At 41.7% G+C, this 23258-nt stretch overlaps 1 protein-coding gene across 1 annotated transcript in view; it reads right to left on the reverse strand.

Annotated features, from left to right (window-relative positions):
- The window catches only part of PDE4B (phosphodiesterase 4B), a 449624-nt gene that overhangs the window by 43702 nt on the left and 382664 nt on the right, over positions 1 to 23258 (reverse strand). The window contains 1 exon segment of the mRNA NM_001102546.1: positions 514 to 626. Within this exon segment, the coding sequence (NP_001096016.1) occupies positions 514 to 626 (113 nt within the window).

The raw sequence follows: 23258 nt of genomic DNA on the forward strand, positions 1-23258 counted from the left end.
TTCTTTTTTTAATCTTAGGTCATACCAGCATCAGAAAAGAAAGGTTTGAGAATCCTAGAATGTCCTGAGAATTTCAGAATTTAGGAAACTTCAGGGCAAATCATTCTCGCCATTGGTATACAGAAGTCGCATTATTTTCTTGTTCAAAAAACATATATAACACTTGATTGCAACACAACAATTTCACCTATGGATTCATTCAGATATAAAACAAAAAATTTTTTTCACTTGTATAGTGATTTGTATACTTCATAAACACTTCTCACCTTAAACACATTCCAAAAGACATCAATAAGAAAAAGGTTTGGTTTCTGGGGATGGTACTGAGGATAATAGCTTGGGCTGAAGCATCAAGACACAAGCAAAGTGTGGCATTTTAAAACAGAATCATCGGAGGCAAATTAACAAAGCTGATAGTCGAGTCCCCGTGCACCTCTGCAGCTGGCAGAGGCCAGGAGAGCCCACAGCTCGCGGCGCGGTCACACTTTCATGAATAAAACGGTCATCTCTTACCTTGTTAGATGCCATCTCACTGACAGAGCGGTAGGTCTGTATGGTCTCTAGCTGGTCTAAGCACCAGTCCAGTTCCTCTAGCGTTTCCATTGCTAATTTTTGATAAGATTCTTCTGCAAACAAACACACAGACATGTAGTTAGGCTGGAGCGGCTGCAGACTGTCCATAGCCGAGTCACCGCTGCCGCCGCTGATCCCGGCGCTACTGAAGGTGGCCCCGTGCTCCTTCATTATTTGCGCGCCGACTCCTTCCTTCCAGCTCTCTCCACCAGGAGAACAAATCACCGTGGTGCTCTGCCCGGGATGGCTGATGCCAAGTTTTCACCCCCCCGCCCCCGGGCTAGATGAGGTGTCTGCGATCTACCAAGAAACTTCCTCTGAGGAAGAAGGCGGGGAACCGGCTCTTAAAAGCTCATCTGCATACATGAGTCCTAAAACTAAAGGCAGAAGCAGTCAGTTTTCTCAGGCTTTCTGTGCCTTAGTCATCTCGGGATTCTTTAGGGTGCGTGATGTCATTTCTGAGTGTTCTGCAATCTAGAGGAGAAATGAGGAAAGCGTTTTCTCATTTGGCTTTTCTTCTAAATGAAACGTACAACCGAAAAGTGGAGGGGGAAACTGACAGTTACGTTGGAAGGCCTGTGCATTCATTCATTCCGGGGGAATGTGCAAATGTTGGAATAACTTTCAGTTCAGCAGACACTGACCCACACAAGTGAGGGGAGAAGGCTAGTCCTCCTCCGTTCTGAGTCTCCCTTTAAGTCGAGGCAAAATGAGGTCTCCCCGATAAGGCTTCAGTCTCAGAGACACTGTCTGGAGTTTTAAGTGAACACATTTATTGGCCCTGGAGTCTAGGCAGTTCTTGTTATACTAAACAAAGCTAAAACTTCTCTTCTTCAACTCCCAGGATCACAGGGAAATTCTGAACCGGACTTTTAGGTGGAGCCAGATGTGACCGTGGCAGATTTTTTGATGAAGGCTGGGGGCTCAGATTTGTTACCATAGGAATGTAGGCTTTCTGTAAATATTTCTCAGTGGTCTGTTAAAAAAAAAAATAGAGCATTGCTTTTAAGTTCATATTTTTGCTGGGTAATGAAACTGTTTTTAAGTGTTTGCAGTACATCATTCCATACCCAAAAGTTTGTGAGTCTAAGCTAACACTTAAGGCTACTGAGTTAAGAACCCTATCTTAGTAAACACTGAAATTAATTTTATAAATGCTGCATGAACTAATGATGCTACAGACAGCTATAAAAACTATTTGGGCTCTCCTGCATATGTGACTGATATTGAGGGGAACAACATCCTTTAAGTCTACAGAGCTTTCTGGAATGGAAGCACACAATAGACACTATTAAAATTAAAAATCTCACATGAAATTCTATTATAAAGAAAAGACTCACATGTTCCTGTCATATTTAGAATACATTTTTTAATATGTTCATACAGAACTCCTAGGGAGACCACATAGTTCATTGTTATTATTTGAGTAATTCTATGTGTGTGACACTCACACTTGAAGCAGAAAGGGGAATAAACACAAGAGAGATTCCAAGTGGCTGGAACCACTTAGCACAGACGCACATTTCAAAGAAGAGGTGTTTTGTTTATCCCCCACATATGCTTACCCTTCAGGGAAACCAGGGGTTAAAATTCAATATCCTGTATGTCACACTTAAAAAGCCACAAAACCACTGGAGGTGACTTCCTCCTTTTTTTTCACACTCCTCAAAAATGTGCAGACCAGAATTGAGGTGTTTTTAGTAAAACTCATTTCAAGCTGGACTCACACATGCCTTCCTTCCTTTCTTCCTCAATTTTGCCATGCTGCTTCAACGCAAAGCATCTCCTCATTGACTCTCTGTTGTGTATCTGAAACACCCCCCTCTTCTCTATTTCCTTCCAGAAGAGTACTTCAGCTAAGGAAGCTTTTTCTGAAGTGACAGAACTCTCCCATTCTCCCTCCAGACCTCTCATAAAAAAGTCTAACCACTTCCTAATTCCTCAGGCTTCACCACCCTGGTATCTTCCACATCACAACCCATGGTTCTCAGCAATTAAGATTAGGCATTCACTAGGATGGTGGGGAGTGAGCAGCTTGTGTGGAGCATTTTGAATAGACTGATGTACAAAATGACTGTGGGATGATATGTTACATTTCTCTTTCAGGAAGAGGAAAAAAGGGATCAGATCTCCACTCACAAAGAAAAACAGTAAGGATAGCAGTGAAGCCCTGAAGAAAGAGGAAAACTCTTCAATGATCTATCAATTAAGTGCCATCACCACAACTCATTCCTTGTCTAGTATACAGAAAGAGCACACACATGCTCCTAGAGTTGGGACAAGAGTGAGATGCCAGGGACTTCCCTGGTAGTCCAGTGGCTAAGACTCTATGCTTCCAATACAAGGGGCCCCGGTTCAATCCCTGGTCAGGGAACTAGATCTCACATGCTGCAACTAAAGATCCTGGGTGCCGCAACTAAGACGCAGCACAGCCAAATAAATAAAAATAAATATTAAAAAAAATTAGTGAGGTGCCAGTGACTGGCCAACAGATATGGCAAGATCTTACTCCACTGCTTTCTCTTATTCTGGTCATTCACGATATTTTCTGGGTAAAAAGTTAAATTTTGAAGTAAATGAAAATTTGCTCCTTCCCAGATTCTTCATCCATTGTCAAGGCTTTCTTTATGCCCCCTTTGAGAGCCTTCTTATCACAGTAACTAAGGCAGGAGGCACAGATGTCAGAGTGGCTTAAGGATGGGGGCATCACAGCCCAGCTACTTATCAGTACAGTCAAAGGAAAGGATCAGTGCAGCTCAGGCTGGCCTCCACACTAGAACTCTGTGGCTCTAGCACCAAATCTCATGCTTGGTATCTAGTAGACTCTCAGTAGATACTCAGAGGAATGGAAACGAAAGTGCTTGTCCAAGCAGCATGCAAATACTTGGGTATCTGGAGGCTGAGGATACATCTGGAGCACTGAGGAAAGAGCACCAGCTTTGAAGTGAACCTCAGGCATTTTGACTTTCTCTCCTACCACTTACTGCATGATCCTGGAACTCTATTTCCCACATCTTCAAATAAGGAGAATATCTATCTCATAAAGTTATAAAGGGGCTAAATGAGATAAAGTATACAAAATATCTCCATGATGTGTGTGTGTGTATGTTAGTCACTCAGTCGTGTCCAATTCTCTGTGGTCCTATGGACTGTAGCCTGCCAGGTTCCTCTGTTCATGGGATTCTCCAGGCAAGAATACTGGAGTGGGTAGACATTCCCTTCTCCAGGGGATCTTCTTGGACCAGAGATCGAACACCGGTCTCTTGAATTGCAGGCAGATTCTTTACCATCTGAGCCACCAGGGAAGCCCCATCTCATAGGATAATCAGTTCTTAGTAGGTAATCAGTCAGAAGTATAATTATTAGCGACAATCAAAGGAACCCCCCAAACCTGGTTTGTGAGGGTGAGGAGGAAAGAGAAGAGAGATAGAAGAATTGCATATTCAAAAGAGGTTTTATAGTCGGAATCAGTTCCATAATTGGCTGGGCCCAGTGAAAAATGGAATGTACGATCCCTTGTTCAAAAAGCAGGAAAAAGTGCTGTGAAAGGTCTTAAAATGTGAAGCTTTTTTCTTTTTTCTGAAGTTGCTCTCTCTCAACCTTTTGTGGAGGTATTGTTATTTTTTCTAAGTAAACTGCTTATTATGAAATAGTTCTAGATTTACAGAAATGTTGCAGAGATAATAGAGAGTTTGCATCTACCCCATATCCAGGGTTCCCTATAGTTAATATCTTAAAATGGCACATTTGTCACAATGAATGAATGGCACGGTGTGTTTCATTTACCCTTTAATATCATGTTACTTCAGGCAGAGGGATACCAGGAGGAGAGTGCAGACCCTTGTAGGACCCCAGAGACAGTGCAGCCTCTGACTTAGGGCCCATGCACAACTTACCAGTTGCTGGAGGGCACCTACCTGCCAACTTCCAAACTGTGTTTCATGCCCCAGGCCTGGGCAGGCTCTGGGGAAGTCAGACATTCCCCTTTGCCATGGTGCCAATGCCTCAAGCCCCAGAAAACAGGCTACAACCTCTGCACAAGGATGCACTAGATACCTTGGTTGGGGTGGACAAGAGGATCAAGACATGGCCCCTGTCTACTGTGGCACTGCCATGCTGGCCCAGGGCAGGGATGGCTGCTCCCATGCCCCACCTGAGACTTTGCAAAGGCATCCATGTCCAACTCAAACCCTCTCTGCACTTGGACCCAGGCCCTCACTGGGAGTGGACAACAGCAGTGGTCCTGGGACGGGGGAGGGGGATGGGTGCTGGAGGAGCCCCAGGACAACAAGGATCAGGGAAACTGGTGCTGAGAATACTTCCAGGGGAGACAGGCAGGTGGCAGGAGATGGGGCACAGCATGAGCTGATGCTCCAAGTCACCAGGGTCTATGCTCCATTTCCCCATCAGACTTTACTTAAAAATCAGATCAAAGATAAAATCGTCACAAGTTTCAGGACTGAGACTATAAGGTCCTTGTGAGTGAGGAGCCCTGCTGTGCAGGTCACGTGCCCACAAAGCTGGTTATGTTCCTTTTCTTACAAAAATGACTCTGGGAAGGAAGGATGCTTAGCACCTCAGAAGCAAGTCTTAAGAGGATAAGAGCAGATAATGGGACTACGTATGGTCATGGGGTGACCCTACTTGTCAAGAATTTTCAGAGGGAAGAAGGAGCTGGGAGAACCTCCCTTCTATGTTTCCCTTCTTTTCCTCTTTCACTTCAACAAGAATGACAAAAGATTTACTTCCTTCTGTGGGTCTGATAAGTATTGCATTTCATGCTGAGAAACAGGAAGAAAGGATGAATGAATAATTATAATATTAATCTGATAATTATACATGGCATTCATAAAGCTCTTTCCTCAAAGGAGCGCCAGGACACTACCCATTAATCCTTGCAACATCTCTGTGCGATAAACACCGAAGAGGTATGACTTATCTCTAATGCACCTTAAGGCACAACCTAAATCACAGGCTAAATTAACCGAGCAAGATTTCCAGGGCAAGACCATATCTTGGTCAATAAAATAGAGGATTCACTACAGGGCTGGAAATCCATGCATTCCTGAAATTGCTGTGTTTAAAGTGGCATCTTACCCTTGGGTCTTTTCTGTTTCAAATTGTGTAATTGCTTTCCTGAATGTTGTCATTTCTCGAGTCTCCTCTTCCCTTTTCTGATCCACCTAACACAGCTATTAGCAAAATATTTACTGTGCAATATTTACTCAGAAGACTGGCTTGGTTCTGGTCCCGCCTTTTGTTTTTGTGGGTAACCTCAGGCAAGTTACCTAAGTTTGCTGAGAATACATTTCTCTATCTGGAAAGTGAATATAAGAAGAATACTTACACTGTTCTGACAGGGAAGCTAAAATAGGAGAATTCACACAAAACAAGACTTTACCTTTAAGTTTAATGCACTTTTATAAATATCACATTTATTATTATAGAGAAGATATCGGTGCATTGGAGACAACTAGAATATTATAGAGAAGCAAAATATTTGAAATGATAAAATGTCACATTTGACCAAGCAGAGATCACTATTGTTATCCCCCTGTGTATGTCCTTTCATGTAGCATGCATATAGTCAAAATAGACAACACTTGGAATTCCCCAGTGGTCCAGTGGCTAGGCCTCCATGCTTTCAATGCCAAGGGCCCGGGGTTTGATCCCTGGTTGGGAAACTAAGATCCCACAAGCCATGCAGCATGGCCAAAAAAAAAAAGAAAGGAAAATAGGCAACATTGTACAAACTGTTGCGTAACATTCTTCTTTTTCAGTCAATGATCTCCCCTCTTCTGCTTTAATAATTTTCCAGCTCAGCTAATATTTAGCTCATATTTCAGTATTCCCAGTTTTTTTCATGCAAATTCAGTAGAACATGTGTGCGTATGTCTATGTGTTCTAGAAGAGAGGTATTGGATGGGAGAGATGCAGAGAAGGGCAAAAGGAAAGGGCAATGAGAAACCTCAGCCTGGCCACAAATAGCAAGCTGCTCAGAGCTGGAAAGCAGGGAACCGGATTTTGAGCAATGATGAAGTCAATGGTCCAGCTGGTAACAGACCTTAGATGCCCTTAAAGTTGGCCCCACACTCTGTGCAGGAAAGCAGGATCTTATTACTGATCTCTGGGAAAAAATCAAGATGGAGGACCTTTACATAATTATATCATTTGGCTTAGAAGCCATCAGAATGAGGATTTCTCAATACAGATGAGAAAACTGGGTCTCAGAGAGGTCCCAAATTCATATAATTAGCAGATGAAAGCATCACAATACACCCCCAATATAAATTTTCTATAAACTCTATCTAAATGCAGTTTGTTTTTTATTGAGATATGATTGGCATACAAAAAAGCTGGGCATGTTTCATGTATACAGCTTGATGAGTTTGAAGATAAGTAAATACCTGTGAAATTATCACCATAAATAATCTCATAAACTCAACCATCACCTCTAAAAGTTTCCTCCCTCCTTCTTTGTGTATGTGTGTGTGTGTATACGTGTGTGATAAGAACATTTAAAGAAGATCTATCTTAACTAATATTTACAAATATTATACAGTATGGTGAGCCATAGGTATCATGCTATATAGCAGGTCTCTAGGATTTTATTCACTTTGAGGATCTGAAACTATGTACCTTTTAGATCAACACTTCTCCAATCCTCCATCACCCCTGGTAACTAGTACTCTCAGCTTTTATGGGTTTGAGTAATTCAGATTCCTGATATAAGGGATCATTCTAAATGCAATTTTAACACAGCTTTGTAGATATCACAGACCAATCTGTCAAGATTCCCAGACTTTCTACCCCAACCCAGGGCATAGAAAAAAAAATAAGTAACCTTTTGTTTCTCTTCCCTGACAGCTCAGTTGGTAAAGAATCCACCTGCAATGCAGGAGACCCCAGTTCGATTCCTGGGTTCATTAAGATCCCCTGGGGAAGGGATAGACTACCCACTCCAGTATTCTTGGGCTTCCCTTGTGGTTCAGCTGGTAAAGAATCCGCCTGCAATGTGGGAGACCTGGGTTTGATCCCTGGGTTGGGAAGATCCCCTGGAGAAGGGATAGGCTACCCACTCCAGTATTCTGGCCTAGAAAATTCCATGGACTGTATAGTCCATGGGGTCACAAAGAGTCAGACATGACTGAGCGACTTTCACAGTTCTGTGTCTCTCTCTCACATAGTCAGAACTCTTCATTAGAGAAGGTGGTACTATTTTCAAAATTGTGTGGTGGTTAGATCAATCAGAACAATTGCAATAGACAAAGACAGAGAGGAATCTCATGAATGTAAACACTGAGTAAAAGAAACTAGAGGCTAAAAATCACATAAAATGTGATGCAATTTATATAAAATTTCAAAGAAGCAAAAATGAATCTATGATGTTAGTTAGATCTATGATGTCAAGATAGTGGTTCTCTTGGAGGGTTAGCAACCAGGCAAGAACTGGAGGGGGACTTCCATGGGGCTGACAATGATGTACAGAAATTCTTAGTCTAGATACTAATTACAAGAGTCTGTTCACTTTATGAAAATTCCCTGATTTCTACATGTGTGATTTGTGTACTTTTCCCTGTCTTCCTGATGTTTTGTGTATGTATTCAACAGAGAGACTCACCTAGGGAAACTCCAGTTTAAAAAAAAGGAACAGGGTTTCTAAAAAAAATGTTTCCCTTCCTTTCGTTGAACCATAGCAATGGGTAGAAACAGAATTTGAGTTAAATCACACATAGCTGAAAAGGATATTGGTTTTGACATTGCATAGACCAGGATGCTCTTACCAACTCAAAACTGAGTGGAACATGCTGATGTTTGGCCCGGCTGTCTACAGAGCCTGACTCTACAATTCATTTACTAGTGCTGTGACCTAGCTATGAGAATTAAGTGAAGCAAGGCATGCCAAGGCTTTGATATGGAGCTTAGTACCTGTCTGTCAGGAACATTTTCCTCTGCCCCAACTTCCCACAAGCCTCTGCCTTGTCCTGGCCACTTTCCTGAGGGTGTGTGAGTACTCAGTCACTTAGTTGTGTCTGACTCTTTGTGACCCCCTGGACTGTAGCCCGCCAGGTTCCTCTGTCCATGGAATTCTCCAGGCAAGAATACTGGAGTGGGTTGCCATTTCCTCCTCCAGATGATCTTCCTGACCCAAGGATTGAACCTGGATCTCCTGCATTGGCAGGTGGTTTCTTTACCACTAAGCCACCTGGAAAGCCCATTCCTGAGAGTAGATGGCCATATATTTGATAGCTGAGTTGGTAGAGTTTTGCTCTGGCCCTGGGATTTAGTGGTAGGGGAAGACATATAAAGTGGCCATGAAATCCTAAAGTCTGCCTCTAGATGCATGACCTTAGATAGGAAACTGGTTCTTGATAGGTTAGAGCTTATTGGGTTTCACTTCTAAAATATAGAACTTGCCGAATTTGTCATTCTGCATTCACCCAATCGCAATTGACACACCCAATTAAAGGACATTTAGATGACGAGAATTGTATAAGAAAGTCACTTGTTCATGCATGTATTCCACAAAATATGCACTGAGTGTCTAGCACACCCCAAGCCTCCTGCTGGGGCCACAGCAATGAAGAAGAGGTGTTCATTGATTGCACACTTCTCCATCTTCAAAACTGTCATTCTGTAACACTGGGTGCCTTCTCATCTTCCTTCTCTCCCTTGCTCCCACCCCAGCTTGCACTGCACCTTTGCGAAAGTCAGAAAAACTTGCTGTCCCTTAGCAGACATAGCCCTTGAGCAGAAAGCTTGAAAAGTGAGGGAAGGGCTGAATTTCAGCTCCCTTCACCACCTTTTGAGTACTTTTGGTCAGTACCCAAACTACACAGTGACCTTTTGCAATGATCCAGTGGCACATGGATGTAAGGGCAAGCTAGCATGAAGCTTGCCCTGGTCACAGCAAAGCCTGCACTTTGAACCTCAAAACAAAGTAAACCCTTGATGTTGAAAGGAAAGCATCCCAAGACCTCCACATTGCGAATATCATTAAATAACTGAAATAATATTAAGCCTCTGTAAAATAACAATAAAATTAATTCGGTAGACTCACTGTTATCTTTAAATGCAGTTTTTGTAGATAAAATTTCGAAAGCAAGGGCTCCCTTGGGAAAAAATGTTAAAAGAGTCCTTGATGGAGAAAATTCTTCTTCTGATTCTTGGATGTGAGAAGTGTATATGAATTGGATTCTCTACATCCAGCTAATAACTAGCTTTTTCCATAAGATTCTAGCCCTGTAGATGTTTTCCTAGATTCAAAGGGCTTTGAAGTTAGCAGACTTGTTTCACTCCTTGGTTCCTCCACAGAATGCAATAAGTATCTGTTAAAATGTAAAAGTATTTCACACATATGGAAATAAGCCTCTTTTTTATTTAAAACGATTTGGCTATAAGCCTATTTGTTTAGTGATCTTGGTTATGATGTTTGGTTTTTCCCCTGACAATTAACAATAGCTGTTCTTTTCATTAAGTCCAAAGGTAGATATTTTCTTTTATAACTCTTTAGGTAAATGACATGCACTTGTGTCAGAGTGCAACTTTTCCAGAAGGCTGTTGATTTAAACTTGAGTCAAACATTCTTAGAACAAACCCCAGGAACTGGAGAACACTCACACAGTGTTCTCACACAGTTCTTCCAAAGGCTATCTGTGAGCCCCAAATGGTCTCTCTTTAGGCAGGACTTCGTTAATGTGTCTTTATAAATATGAGGGACTTTGCAATTGCACATGACAGGGATTTCACTCTGGGTGGATTCACGGAAGAAGAAGTTCACTGCCCTCAAGGGAAATCACAGTGAAAAGTAGGTCATTTTGATGCTGATCTCCTTAGCAAACTCCTCTAAGACTATGAGTTAAAAAAAAAACACCAGTCACAACTAGCTTTTGTATATACAACTTGACAGTTTACCAAGTGCTTTCACTTGCAGATCTCATTTTCCTCTTGAAAAATAAATCCCATGAGATAGAAAGCATTATTATTATGACATAGATTTTCCATTATGCATGTGAGAAATCTGAGGCCTGGAGATGTTTAATAATTTGCTCAAAGTCATCTGATGAAAGACAGAGAGAGAGAGAGAGATGAGAGATGAAGAGGGAGGGAGAGAGAACAGAGAAAGGAAGGCAGCAGAAGGAGAACCTAAGTTCTCTGATTCTGAATTCCAGGATCTTTTTGGCTAAGCCATGAGGTCTGTCACAAACAAATGGCCCAACTTTCTCTTCTTTCACCCCAGGTAAGATTGCACAAGGAGAAACTGTCTCTGACGTGCCCGCCTCATAACTTTGTTTCCTTTCAGTGTCTTTACCCTTGCCAAAGCCTGCTCTCCAGAAGGACTCTGACTTTGGCTTTACTTACCAACAAGAATTTGTACTCATTTAGGTAACATGTACCACCAATGTGAAAGGGTGCCCAAGGAACTTAATTATCTACCCATGCTAGTGTTAAAGGCAATGATACAAGAAAGCCTTCAGTCATGGAGATCAGTTGGTGTCCAATTATTTTTCTAATACAAGAAATATTTATGAAGAATATGTGCTCGTTCACTTTAGTTGTGTCCTACTCTTTGCAATCCTATGGACCATAACCCACCAGGCTCCTCTGTCCATGGGATTTCCCAGGCAAGAATCCTGGAGTGGGTTGCCATGTGCTCCTCCAGGGGATCTTCCCAACCTAGGGATCAAGCCCTTATCTCCTGCATCTCCTGAACTGCAGGCAGATTCTTTTTTTACTGCTGAGCCACCAGGGAAGCCCGTTATGAAGATTTTAGAGTAGAAGTTAAAAGCTGGTCTCTGGAACTAGACAGTCTGGGTTCATATTCCCTTGTTTAACCTTAGAGAAGTTACTTCTCTGTGCCTCAGTTTCCTCACCAATGTAATGAGAATAAAACATGTGTAATATCATGTATGAGACGAGTTGCCAGTCCAGGTTTGATGCACGATGCTGGATGCTTGGGGCTGGTGCACTGGGACGGCCCAGAGGGAGGGTATGGGGAGGGAGGAGGGAGGAGGGTTCAGGATGGGGAGCACGGGAATACTTGTGGCGGATTCATTTTGATGTTGGGCAAAACTAATACAATATTGTAAAGTTTAAAAATAAAATAAAATAAAAAAAATGATGTTTATATAATGGATTGTAGTCTTTAATTAATTAATAAATAAATAAATGTAAAGTGCTTAAGACAGTCCATGATATAAGGATCAGATAAATGCTGGCTATTGTTTGTTGAATACGAGACAACAAATGTTTATGTAATAAGTGGATTTTTATGTAGTAGAAGGAAATGGCAACCCACTCCAGTATTCTTGCCTGGAGAATTCCATGGACGGAGGAGCCTGGCGGGTTACAGTCCATGGGATTGTAAAGAATCAGACACAACTGAGCGACTAACACTTTCTTTCTTTCATCATGTTATAGGCACAGCATGGAACTCTAAAGGTATAATGGTGAATTCTATAAACATAGTTTTTGCTTACTCGAAGCCTAGATTCTAGCAGGAAGAGACAATTAGACAAAAACTTATTGAATTGCAATTGGCAAGGGAGCTACTAAAATTTTTAGAGTGTTCTAAGAATTTATAACAAGGATAACAGGACTCAAAAGTTTGAGAAGTGGGATGTGATAGAAAGTTTAGGGAAGGTCTAACATACAAGATCTGATGGAATAAGAATTAGGTGCAAAGAGGAAGGAAGGCATTCCAGGCAGGAAAAACATCAGAGCATACTCCATGGACTGAGATCTGTCCATGTGGTAGGAACACACCAGGAGAAAAAGACTGATGTGAGTTTAGATCAGGTTCTGCACAGCTATGGGATGGCCACGGAGAGAAACCTGGGATGGCCTAGCCACATGTGCATGTAAAACATATCACTCTCCATGCAACCTAGAGAATGAACTTGAAGATGAGAATAGCTGCAAGGAGGCTAGCTAAATAGTATTTAAAAGCTCAGGATATGGAGGAAGACAGCCAAGTTTACTTTCTGGCTCTGTCATTTCTTTTGTTAGCAGTGCGAACTTGGGTGAGTTACTTAATTTTTCTGAGTTTTAATTTCCTCATTTCTAAAATTGGGGGACATATATCTTTCTGGTGGGGTGGTTATGAGGATTAAATGAAGTAATTCACATTATAGCACTTAGAACAGTAACCAGCCTCGAAAGTATTCATGCCAGTTGCTAGTAGTAACTTATTTTATTGCCTTAGCCTATGCAGGAGATAGAGGTGGCTAGAATTATAATGTAGCATTGCAGATGGAGAGAGACAAATGTATTTGAGATATTTATGAGCTGAAACTATATGATCCCTAGGATGATGGTAATTGGTTGATGATCAAAACCCTCTGTTATCTGAGCTTTTCAGATCAGAATGTGATTTCCGTCAGTGTATTTTAACTTTATTTTTCTTATACTAGGTCAGTTTTCATTCCAATCCCAAAGAAAGGCAATGCCAAAGAATGCTCAAACTACCTCACAATTGCACTCATCTCACATGCTAGTAAAGTAATGCTCAAAATTCTCCAAGCCAGGCTTCAGCAATACGTGAACCGTGAACTTCCTGATGTTCAAGCTGGTTTTAGAAAAGGCAGAGGAACCAGAGATCAAATTGCCAACATCTGCTGGATCATGGAAAAAGCAAGAGAGTTCCAGAAAAACATCTATTTCTGCTTTATTGACTATGCCAAAGCCTTTGACTGTGTGGATCACAATAAACTGTGGACAATTCTGAAAGAGATGGGAATACCAGACCACTTGATCTGCCTCTTGAGAAATGTGTATATAGGTCAGGAAGCAACAGTTAGAACTGGACATGGAACAACAGACTGGTTCCAAATAGGAAAAGGAGTACGTCAAGGCTGTATATTGTCACCTCTGCTTATTCTATGCAGAGTACATCATGAGAAACTCTGGACTGGAAGAAGCACAAGCTGGAATCAAGATTTCCGGGAGAAATATCAATAACCTCAGATATGCAGATGACACTACTCTTATGGCAGAAAGTGAAGAGGAACTCAAAAGCCTCTTGATGAAAGTGAAAGTGGAGAGTGAAAAAGTTGGCTTAAAGCTCACCATTCAGAAAACGAAGATCATGGCATCCGGTCCCATCACTTCATGGGAAATAGATGGGGAAACAGTGGAAATAGTGTCAGACTTTATTATTTTGGGCTCCAAAATCACTGCAGATGGTGACTGCAGCCATGAAATTAAAAGACGCTTACTCCTAGGAAGGAAAGTTATGACCAACCTAGATAGCATATTCAGAAGCAGAGACATTACTTTGCCAACAAAGGTTCGTCTAGTCAAGGCTATGGTTTTTCCTGTGGTCATGTATGGATGTGAGAGTTGGACTGTGAAGAAGGCTGAGCGCTGAAGAATTGATGCTTTTGAACTGTGGTGTTGGAGAAGACTTTTGAGAGTCCCTTGGACTGCAAGGAGATCCAACCAGTCCATTCTGAAGGAGATCAGCCCTGGGCTTTCTTTGGAAGGAATGATGCTAAGGCTGAAACTCCAGTACTTTGGCCACCTCATGCGAAGAGTTGACTCATTGGAAAAGACTCTGATGCTGGGAGGGATTGAGGGCAGGAGGAGAAGGGGACGACAGAGGATGAGATGGCTAGATGGCATCGCTGACTCGATGGACGTGAGTCTGGGTGAACTCTGGGAGTTGGTGATGGACAGGGAGGCCTGGCGTGCTGTGATTCATGGGGTCGCAAAGAGTCGGACACGACTGAGCGACTGAACTGAACTGAACTGAGTCCAACTCACAAGAGTACAATGAGAAATCAGAGACCAGTAAATTCATTTAGAGAGCAATAATTTAAAGGAAGCTTTTCATTACCCTCTGGTCGTTACACATTCCTTGACATAGGAGACCAAGTTCTAATCATAAGATTGCTTGGCAAACATGAAATCAGAGCAGGGGAGTTGGCTGGATAGTCAACTTAAATGTCTGCTTTACTCAAGCCTCATACGCTTAGCTCAAGTGTTTCCATTGGCCTGACGTGCCCTTTCCAACTGTCCACCTGGCTAACTCTTATCATTTAGGATTCAGCCTACAGTTATCTCTTCTACAAAGCTTCCCATATTTTCTGAGGTTGGATTAAGCTCCCTTCCTCTCAGCTCTCACAACTACCATGTTCAAGACTCTTATTTCCAACTGACCATGTTATTAGAATTCTTTCTCTTGGCTTATTTCACTCATGACTTCTTGAGAGCAAGGAACATATGTTTTTGGCTGCTCTTTAATGCAGCACAGTATATCTTTACCTAGCAGAAGCTCAAAAGAATACTGCTTGAACTGCTGACTTGCCCCAAATACCAATAGATGGGATATCCACTGCCCAAAGGAATGGGGTCTTGCCTACTGAATAGTATTGGAGAAGTAATATCAGGAATTCTTGTTCTTGTTTCTTTTTTTACTAGTCTCCAAACAAACCACCTTCCTTTTGCTGATTTAGCCAATGTAACCACAGTGCATAAGCTCCATTTCTTTTGCATGCATATTTTGATTAGATTTCTAGCTGGCTCATTTTAATATAGGGGATATTCTGTCTGTCAAAGGGATCGCTGCAAAATCACATGCAGAATTTGTTATTTAATCCCAAAATAACAGCTGCAGGTGTTGGCACACTAAGCAAAACTAGAATTCCAAATTGATGTTGACAATTGTTGTATGGAAGGTACAAATAAAGTTGAGAGGCAGCACAGAGAGATCTTAAAGACATAGGGGAAAGGAAGATCAGGAGAGACTTGGAGGCCAGGTAAAGATGAATGGATGAAACTGAGGTGAAGACAATCAACAGCATGAACAAAGGTATGAAATTAGAAACATGCCACACCGTTCTGTCCTGTTTGGGAGAACAAATATAATAGTCCTATTTGGTTAGAACCCTGGGCTTCAGCAAGGATGCAGTGTGGAATAGATTTGCAAAAGTATAATGGTCAGGGCCAGATCTTGGAGAGTTCTTTATGCTAAACTAAGGAATCTGACTTTATTTGTCAGACAATGGGGTGCCATTGAAAACTGTTCAACAGAAGGATGGCACACAGTGGGCTTACAAATATCTCAATACTGATGTCCAGTTGTATGTTTTGCAGTTATAGATCTTTTTCATCTGAACAGTCTTTTTAAATCCTCGTCATGCTTTTTGAGAGATGTATGGTCTTTGTTTTAACAGGAAGAGACTGACGTTTAGGGAGTTTAAATGTCTCACTCCAAGTCCTATAAGTAATAAACACAGAACCCAGGGACTTGAGCTTAGGCCTTTTGCCTCAAGTTCCATGCTCCTGCTGCTGCAGTGCAGCCTTTAAGATGAATTATTGATCTGAAAGATGTAAGGATACTAGGATGGAGAAGAGAATAAGTACTTGATAAATTATTATTATCAGGGATTATTATTTGCAGAAAAAGCTAGTCAGTAAGAAGAAAAGAGATCCCAAGCCTACTACATACAGTCTTTTCTAGTTGACAAAGAATTTTCAAGTGTGTTCATTTTCTTTTAGAAACAAAGTCATGGAAATTCTCTCCATTTTTACAAATAGGATTATTGAGGCTCATCAAGGTGAGGGGACTTGCTTCAGAATCTGGAATGTCCGCACTGTCTAGTATGGTAGTTACAAATTATGTATTGCTGTTGAGCTTTTAAAATGTGGCTAGGTCTGCTGGGAGGTGTGCTGTGGGTGTAACAGACATTGGATTTCAAAGAATTTGTATAGAAAAGTCATGTAAAATATATCCATGAAGTTTTGTATTTGACATGTCAAGTTATCATATTTTGGATATATTGAATTGAGTAAAATATACTATTAAAATTAGTTGCACCTGTTTCTTTTTATGTGTTTACTAAAAAATTTTAAATTGTCAATGAGCTTTGCGTTATATATAATACCAATTGGATAGCGCTGTTCTAGACCATAAAGCTATTGCCGCTACTTGAATACTCCATGGCCAACATTCATTCCCATCCAAATGCTCACTTTAGAAGAGGCGGTAATAAGGATAATGATTGTAGTTATTATTTATCCACTTCCAAAGTTTCTAAGCACTTTACATGCATGAACTGATTTAATCTTATGATAATTTCATGACCTATTATTTTATATGTAATAGATCATTTTATTTTGCAGATGAGAAACAGAGAAGTGCAGTAAACCACAGATTTAGTGGAGTCAGAATTCAGACTTAGCCTGCGTCTAAGGCTTCCCAGGTGCTATAGTGGTCAAGAATCTGCCTGGAGTGCAGGAGACACAAGAGAAACGGGTTTGATCCCTGAGAAAGAGCCCCTGGAGGAGGAAACGGCAACCCGCTTCAGTATTCTTGCCTGGAAAATTCCGTGGTCAGAGGAGCCTGGAGGGCTACAGTTGGAAAGAGTCGGACACGCACACACACACATGGTCTTTCGGAAGGCTTTAGTGGCTGCCTCAGTTGGGTAAGTCCCAAGGAGACATTTGGATTGACTCACTTTATTTGTGACCTACTATAAATCAAGCTTGGAGAAGGCAATGGCAACCCACTCCAGTACTCTTGCCTGGCAAATCCCATGGACGGAGGAGCCTGGTAGGCTGCAGTCCATGGGATCGCTAGGAGTTGGACACGACTGAGCGACTTCACTTTCACTTTTCACTTTCACGCATTGGAGAAGGAAATGGCAACCCACTCCAGTGTTCTTGCCTGGAAAATCCCAGGGACGGGGGAGCCTGGTGGGCTGCCGTCTATGGGGTCGCAGAGAGTCGGACACGACTGAAGCGACTTAGCAGCAGCAGCGTAAGTCAAGCTGCATGTAAGAGACTTTAAATATTATCTCATTTAATCTTTGCAACAGCCCCATTAAATAGTTACTAGTCCTTTTTATAGGTAAGTAAACTGAGGCTTAATGAGACTGTGCAACCTGCCCAAAGTCACACTAGGGACATGGTGGGACTCAGTTCATAATCTAGCCTGAACCTCAAGCTGCTACTCCATCACTAGGCCAGTTTGTGAAAGAGCTCCACCTGAATCTCCTTGGGGGTGCTCCCTAGGTGAAACCCCCTGAGGTATTGAAGCAGTCTTTCTGGGGTAGGCTTTGGGAATTTGTTCTTAGAATTGCTTCAGGTGACCCCCACCGTTGGCCACCTTTGGCGATAACCACCCTATCTGAGTTTTTCATTTTCCTGGGAGTCTCACCTCTTCAGTCTCTCCTGTGAACTGATGAAAACTTAGGGGGAAAAAAGGAAAAGGAAACAAACAAACAAAAACAGTATTTCCCTTAGGCTACCTCAGTGGGGCAGACTACTCATTTCCCCAGGTCCCTGCTTCCTTCAAATCTTATCATCATCTGCCCTAAAAGTCAGGGCGTAATGACTTAAGTAAGCAGACATAAACATAGGCTTCAGAGATAAAACAACAAATCCTCCTGAAGACATCCTTAGAAACATCTAGGCAGTTCAGGGTTGTGTCTGAGATGAGAGAGGTGGGGATTTAGGAAGTATAGAGGTGGGGGGGATGGGAGGAAGGAATGTAGTGGGAGACTCATAGGCTCCCTAGGTGATTTATGGATTCTTGGATGATTCCATAAGAACCACTGGATGTGAATGAAGGCACAAAGTGAATAGAACTAAGTGACTTTTGGGGGCTGGGGTTGTGTGTATGTGTGTGGAGGGGGGAGGTTGGGGTTGTATGTATGTCTATAGTGTGCATGCAGGCATGCTTTTTTTGCAGCCTTGTTTGCAGGTAGACAAGCAGTTGCTTTACGTGACAGATTCAGAACTTCTGACTAGCACACAAATATAAAATTAGGCACCAGGTTTCATGGCAACCCAACTCGACATGGTAGCAAACAAGAATTGTTTGAGAATCTGAGAAAGAAGCCAACATTGTGTGTGTCACAGCTAGCCTGCCTTCCTTTGACCAATTTCTCCTAATTTAGCAGTATTTCCGTTCCTACCCTAATTTCCCCTGGTTTGTAAACTACGTCACTTAACTGAACTCAGCTCCAGACTTTAGAAAAACAAAATGTTGTATTTCAGCAATGGTTTTTTTGGCGTTTCTACCTCTAAAGAATTTTACTTGATTTCAATTTTTTCCTTTCACTCTTGGAAGACTGTAGTATCAGTTATGTTTCCGTATTTCTCCTTTTCTAATGGAGTGTCTAACTCAGTATAATGCAGTGTTTGTTAAATGTGATTAAAGATTTCAGTGTCTGGTAAAAACCAATATTTACCAGGGAAATCCCGCCAACATAAATGCGCAGGCAAGGTAGAAAATATTGGCTCAATCTCCCCCTGGACACACACTTACAAACAAGGACTGTAGATGTTTTCCATGTCACTTCTGACATTTCTGGCCTCTTGCTTTGCCAGTTTCACACATGTATCCATTTAACACAGGTTCTGAACAGTCTTAAAACTGGGATAATCTAGGTAATTGACTCCAGTATTAATTTTTTGAAGTTGTTTTCCTATTAGCTGAGGTTTGCTGTTGTTTGTTTTGTTTCTGCTCTGGTGGTTCTTCTAGCATTTATCATACACTGTCATGTAATTTAGTTTAAAAGGCTTCCTTGAATTATGAGAACTAGTAGTATTCAAAATAGTAAACAAGGGAATACTGATCTTTTACAAAGTAGATTATACCACAAAATTTATTTGCAGAAACATACAACAGACATTTTGAGATTAAATCAGTCTTGTTGAGTGATTGCTTTCATTTAGTAAACATTTACTGAATTGAATTTATTCACTGATTGAATTTATTGAATGAATGAAATACTGGTATACTTTGAATGAATTTCAAATAGTTGTAGTTTGGATGTGAAATTATTTTTCTGAAATTGAATAGCCCGGGCAGCCAGCAGACAGAAGGCCCCAGCTGGCACCTGGCACTACAGCCTCAGGAGAAGGACTGGAGAGGTGGGGATTGAGTGAATTTCACATGGCCAAAGCTCAGGACCAAGCCTGTAGCAAAAACGTGAAGCTGTATTGTCCCATACCACACTTCTTCTTATGTACAGAGGGCTGGGTCTGAAATGAGGAAGACAGAATGACTCATCTACAAAAAGGGCCACTGAGACTGCCAATGGCAAACCTTGAACAGAGGCTGGTAAGCAGCAAGCACTTAATAAATGCTTGCCTTATAAACAAGTAAAATGAAATGTGATAGCCTACTATAATTTATAGGTTCAGTGTGGAATGTTCTGATTAAGACTTAGGCTCAAGAACAGTTTCTAAGTCTAGTCATTGTGATAAAATTCCTTTGGTTACTTTCTCTAACTGCAAATACTCAAGAGCTTATGCTTCAAAAACTGAGGACCATGGGAAGGATGGATAAGGATAATGTTAATCAGAGCCAACATCAATTGAGAGTCTGCCTGAACAAAATATCTCTGATCTTCAAAACAAGCTTGTGAGGTAGATTTCATTACCATCAATGTATAGATGACAGAACAGGGAAATGGTGAATGAGGCTGGGGAGGTGGCCTGAGTGTCTGAACTCAATAATAGGCCCCAGTTGGGGCACAAAGAAGCAAAAGACAGGTTGTTGTTGTCCTCAAGGAATGTGTGATCTTGAAGGGGAACAGGGATGTTCAGACACAGAAGGCAACCAGCAAGGGCACACTGTGGGCTGTGGGCTGGATTACCCAACAGGGAGTGGGGGAAGCGAAGGCACGCTTGTGCTTGGAACAGAGCAGGTGCTTAATATATGTCTGCGGAAGTGTGCTGAACTTAACTGAGTTAAAAGCCAAATAAAGGTAATTGTAGATGAAAAGATGTGGAGTTCAAAATGAAATGCAGGGGGTGTTGAAGAAAAATGGTTAGAGAATAAGGGGGAGCAGACTGTGAAGTGGAGGACTCTGGACTTGATGTAGGAGCAGCAAGGAACTCCTGGAAGCTCTTGAGGAGGGGAGAAACACAAGGAAAGAGGGAATTTAGGACAATTTGACCAACAGGAATATGTAAGATGACTCTCAATGGGAAGTAGCTAGAGTTAGGGATCCCAGGAAGACCCAACTGTAGGGATATAAATTAAAAACAACACAGTCTAGAAAAGGTAGTGACAACAGAATGGAAGAGATGAGTTCTAAGTAACGTCTGGAAAGCAAAAAAAAAAAAAAAAATACATATATATATATATATATATATATATATGCCATTCATAATAAGGCAAAAATGTATGTCATTCTCAATAAGAGATGACTAGGAAGAGGAAGGTGTCCAAAAGGTTCCAGGGAGAGGAAGGTGTAGCTACAGTTTCTAGTCTTGGAGTGGACATAAGAACAGAACTGATATGAGGGAGTTGGGGTAGGTGGGGAAATGTTAATTTGGACTGCTTGGAGTTTGATGTGATACCCATATAATTGTAAGGACTTGGGGTGTGGACTGAGCTCCAAGCATGGATTGCTGCCAAGCATTATGAGCTGGGGATTATGAGCACACACTCCCTGTCCATGACTCTCCAGGGCTTGTGTCTATCTTCTAATTGATTCCTAGAGAAAGACCAGTAACAAATATAAGATTCAACTAGTTTATCTCACCAACTCCTTGCTCTCCTCCACTGTCTCCTCCCCCATCTCCTCAGGTCCCAGTTGCAACACAGTCAAAGCAAAGCTAAGAGTGATACAAGTCTTGGGTGATTTCTAGTTCTGAAAGGCATAAGCCTAAAGCAGGAGATTTCTCTCTTCTCAACATCTGCAAGGAAGAAGGCCAAGTTCTCCACAGAGAGGACCACTAAAACTGGAAGAGGCCCAAGAGACCCATCATATTTAAACCAACTCCTTGGTTCATAGGTGATGAAACTGAAGCCAGGAGAATTGAACTGACATCTCCAAGATCATGCAGCCATTCCCTCTGTGAAACAGCAGGGACCAGTTTTGAATTTTTACAGAAACTCTTGTTACCACTTTACTGTGTCTCATCTGACTGGCAACAGTTAAAGTACTATTCAATTAAACTAGTATTTGTGGATACATAACAGATGTCAGTCCCCATGCTAGACACAGAGGATGCCAGAAGAGTAAACAGAGCAATCACTGACATTGAGGCACTTACAGAAAAGAAAGAATGTTTTGAGAATAGGAGTAACTGCTTTTCCTTGTGTAGGAGTAGTAGAGAAGGCTTCCTGGAGGAAGCTATACCTTGGCAAGGTTTTAAAGGGTGAATAGGAGTTTGCCTGGCAAGAAATAGAAAAAGAAAGAAATATACTTTATAAGCAAAAGGAATAGCATAAATCGAAGGAAAGAGATGGTACAATACAGTATTTGGCATTCCTTTAAGAGTTTAGTAGTTTTATCATAATTAAGGGAGAGAGGGAACAACAGGAGAGGCAAGCAGAGCACTGCTAGGAATTTTAAAAGTATGTGTATAGGGGGTGCTGCTGCTGCTGCTGCTGCTAAGTCGCTTCAGTCGTGTCCGACTCTGTGCGACCCCATAGACGGCAGCCCACCAGGCTCCCCCGTCCCTGGGATTCTCCAGGCAAGAACACTGGAGTGGGTTGCCATTTCCTTCTCCAGTATAGGGGGTAGGGAAGTGAAAAACATGGAGAAAACATCCACAAGGGCCCTGTGTGATATTCTCTAGAGTTATAGTTAGAATAAGAGATATATGAAGTGTTAGAGAGCAAAAGTCAACAAACTTTAAAAAGGACCAGATAGTAATTATTCTGGGCTTGTGAGCCACATGGTCTGAGTTGCAAATATTAGACTCTGCTATTTATGCATGAAAACAGTCACAGATAATACAAAAACAGATGCATGCGACTGTGTTCCAATGAACCTTTATTTGCAAAAACAAGTATCCATCCCAAGGGCCATATTTGCCAATCATTACTGCAGAGACATCCTGAGATACTGACATCACCTATGGGAGAAAGAACAAAGGCATGCATCTTAATCCTTGCAACCTACAAATATACTATACTACCAGGCAAAAGAGGATTAAGGTTCTTGATGAAAATAAAGTTGCTAATGGGCTTCTCAGGTGGCACGGTTGTAAAGAATCCACCTGTCAATGCAGGAGATGAAAGAGACATGGGTCAATCCCTGGGTTGGGAAGATGCCCTGGATTAGGAAATGGCAACACACTCTAGTATTTTTGCCTGGAAAATTCCATGGGCAGAAGAGCCTGGCAGGCTACAGTCGATGGAGTCACAAAGAGTCGGACATGATGGAGCACACACACTGCTAACGAGTTAACCCTAAAATAAATATATTATTTTAGGGTTATCTAGGTGGGCCTAATGTATAAGGGTTCTTAAATGTGGGAGAGGAAGACAGATGAGTCAGTGTCCGAATGATGGAATGTGAGAAATATTCAACTGACCACTTCTGGCTTTGAATATGGAAGAGGGCCAGGAGCCAAGGAATGCAGGCAGCCTCTAGAAGCTGGAAAAGGCAAGAAGATGGATTTTCCCCTAGAGATTCCAGAGAGGAACACATCCCTGCTAAAACCTTTTAAGCTATGAAGTTTGTGAAATTTCTTACAAAGGCCGTCGATAACTAATACAATATGCACGTGAGCTAAACCTTCTGAACACTGTGGAGAAACTCTCCAGCTTCCAGAGTTAAGAACTCAGGTATAACAATCATTTCAATGCCTCATTCAAAAGAAAAGGGAAGGTTAAAGAAATCTGGATTTGGATGTGGGGAAATTAGGCAATGCTTCTGGGAGTGTCTAGAATAAGGAGCCTCTTTTACAGGCTTTATGGCTCTCTGTATAAG

This window comes from Bos taurus, chromosome 3 (genome assembly GCF_002263795.3).
Source record: "Bos taurus isolate L1 Dominette 01449 registration number 42190680 breed Hereford chromosome 3, ARS-UCD2.0, whole genome shotgun sequence".
Taxonomy (NCBI): domain Eukaryota; kingdom Metazoa; phylum Chordata; class Mammalia; order Artiodactyla; family Bovidae; genus Bos; species Bos taurus.